The following is a 2,962-nucleotide window of genomic DNA, read 5'->3' on the forward strand; positions in this document are numbered from 1 at the left end:
CGTTTTAAGGGCAGAAATAACATTGAATGCTAAATTGCAGGCCTAAAGTGCTTTAAAACATCTTGCATGGGTATACATCAATCAGGGAGTGTAATTAGAGTTCTGCTTCACACTGAGACACCAAACTCACTGTGTAACACACCGCAAACAGCTGTTTGCGTAGTGACGGCCGTGCTGGACTGGTGCGCACCGTGGCGAGAGTGTAGGCCGTGGCGGTTTTCAAGCCCATATGGTCGCCGGGCTAAAGGTAGTTATGTGCAGTGAGGTGGGTTCACTCAACACAACAGGCAGTTAGATGCAGTGAGGTGGGTTCACTCAACACAACAGGTAGTTAGATGCAGTGAGGTGGGTTCACTGACCAGTAAAGGTAGTTAGATGCAGTGAGGTGGGTTCACTGAACATTAAAGGTAGTTAGATGCAGTGAGGTGGGTTCACTGAACAGTAAAGGTACTTAGATGCAGTGAGCTGGGTTCACTGAACACAACAGGTAGTTAGATGCAGTGAGGTGGGTTCACAGAACAGTAAAGGTACTTAGATGCAGTGAGGTGGGTTCACTGAACAGTAAAGGTTCTTAGATGCAGTGAGCTGGGTTTACTTAACACAACAGGTAGTTAGATGCAGTGAGCTGGGTTCACTCAATACAACAGGTTGTTAGATGCAGTGAGGTGGGTTCACTCAACACAACAGCTAGGTATATGCAGTGAGGTGGGTTCACTGAACAGTAAAGGTACTTAGATGCAGTGAGCTGGGTTCACTCAAAACAACAGGTAGTTAGATGCAGTGAGCTGGGTTCACTCAACACAACGCTAGGTATATGCAGTGATGAGGTGGGTTAAGTAAACACAACAGGTACTGGGTATATGCAGTACTGGGTAGTACAATGTGCAGCTCCCTGTCACACACACAGGTAGTCACTGAATGTGCTGGGCTGCTGGCAGTGGCACACACACTATGAATTAGCAAGGCTGTGCATGCAACAAAAGTGTCAGTTTGACACACAGAAAAAAAAGAAAAGTACAGGATGAGCTCTGAAAAGAGCTGTTGAGGGGTGCTATAAAAGCAATAATAATCAGCCAGGAGCAAGCTAAGCAGCCTAGAACCTAACTAATCTGTCCCTAGGAGAACAAGTCTGCAGCAGCTGTCCCTAGTCTGTCTCTAGCAGGCACACGAGTGAGTGTAATGGCCGGTGACCCTGCCTTATATAAGGGGGGAGTGGGGCTCCAGGGCTTAGTGTAGCCTAAATGGCTACAATGTGCCTGCTGACTGTGATGCAGAGGGTCAAAGTTGACCCTCATAGTGCATTATGCAATCAATCATTACAGTAGACATTTCATGTGGGCTCTGAGAAATATGCATAAAAAGTGTGTTACCCTGGTAATATCAAAGCTAGACAACACACCAAAACAACATCTCCAAAATGTGCGTGACACTTACAGGCCATTAAATATCGTACAATTTACAAACTTGCTTCAAAATGCATAGACCGGCTCTCTTCATCTTTGAGTTCCCAATGATGAGGACAATGGCCTGTAAGGTGGAATGGAATAGGACAAAGTACCAGCAGAAGTACTGTGCAGTATCATCAATATTAAATGAATTTAACAAAATAGACATGGACACAGCATAAAAGGCCATGTGGAGAATTATGAGAAGCACCATAGTCTTAACTGCCCTAATATGGGCCTTTGTTGATACAATATTCTTCATCTTCTTAGTATGTCTCCGCAGAGAATTCAGAGTCACTGCAGTGGGGAGCAGAGTTAATACAAGAGGTACAACGGTCCCGGTCATCAGTGTAGCCACATAGGAAGGCGTTATTATGATAATCATGTCCTCCTTAGTAGTCACATTTTGTCCATAGTTTTCAAAAAAAGCAGACATGTTCCAGAAAGCCGGTATTGAAATACAGACAGATGCTACTACCGACAATGCCAAAAGTTTAGGTATGATGGTATGTATTCTCCTTTTCAGGATGTAGAGAACTCCACTGGCAAAGCTGACAATTCTGAAGCAATAATAGGTGGAAAGCCAAACAGTGAACCAGTAATTACAAGAAACTAAACAAATGACCACATTAAGCAATCTCAAGTGAGCCTCTCTTACAAAACCTGCAGAGATCTGAAATCCAGTAAAGACAACATCCAGAATCATATCAAACTGCAGGATGAAATTAAAAAGACCAATCAAACTCAAAATGAGATCACAAGTTGATAGAGATATCCCCTTCCACCAGTCCTTGGCATTAACTGCTACAATCCATGCATTAAGGCACATTCCTGACAACCCTGCAGATATGCCCATCACCAGCCTGATGACTTCCAAAATAGAGTTCATTTTTGTCTGAAGTTGTCTGTGGTGGACTCTTATCTGCCATACACGCAGCGTAGCAGGATGGACTGAGTGAGCACTCTTTCTCTTTTCTACATATTGGATGGAGGCCAATGCAAATCACTGTGGTTTTTTGTTTCCACCCTCATTTGGTTTTTACTACTGATTCCCAATCTGTGCAAGTAAATCTGGTATACCTTATACTGACTCATGCAGCATAATCTTATATCGTGTTAAGGGAATCTCATTTTTTTTTCACTGAATAAGTACGACATGCAATCAATAGTATCAATGTGCTGTGTGCAATGTGCTCCATACGGGGCAAAACTATAGGAAAGTGTGTGGGGGGGGGGGGGTCAAAGCTGTAGTGGGCACAATTATTAACTTTCCCTTCCTCCGTTACAGCGGTCTATTTTTTAGGTCAGGTGTTTTTGTGGATACACTTGGTATGAGTGTGAAGGTCATGATGGCCATGGTCATGACCCTTGTAAGATGAGTCCTGACTCACAAGGCCGTGAAGGGTGCCAAAAGGAGACAAGGAAAGGAGTGTGACCAATAGGGGGCCCCTTCAACTTTTCACTAGGGGGCCCCATGAATTGGAGTTATGCCACTGGCACAATAATAATAACATAAA

At 43.9% G+C, this 2,962-nt stretch overlaps 1 protein-coding gene across 1 annotated transcript; it reads right to left on the reverse strand.

The window, feature by feature from the left end:
• Positions 1-1,440: 1,440 nt before the first annotated feature.
• On the reverse strand, positions 1,441-2,334 carry LOC137526067 (taste receptor type 2 member 40-like). The gene has a single exon (XM_068247281.1). The coding sequence runs from the start codon at positions 2,332-2,334 to the stop codon at positions 1,441-1,443; it is 894 nt and encodes a 297-aa protein (XP_068103382.1).
• Between the last annotated feature and the right edge of the window lie 628 nt (positions 2,335-2,962).

Source organism: Hyperolius riggenbachi, chromosome 7 (assembly GCF_040937935.1).
Source record: "Hyperolius riggenbachi isolate aHypRig1 chromosome 7, aHypRig1.pri, whole genome shotgun sequence".
NCBI classification, from domain to species: domain Eukaryota; kingdom Metazoa; phylum Chordata; class Amphibia; order Anura; family Hyperoliidae; genus Hyperolius; species Hyperolius riggenbachi.

Coding starts and splice junctions, on each gene's coding strand:
- LOC137526067 (XM_068247281.1), bottom strand. CDS start 2,334: ATGAACTCTATTTTGGAAGTCATCAGGCTGGTGATGGGCATATCTGCA.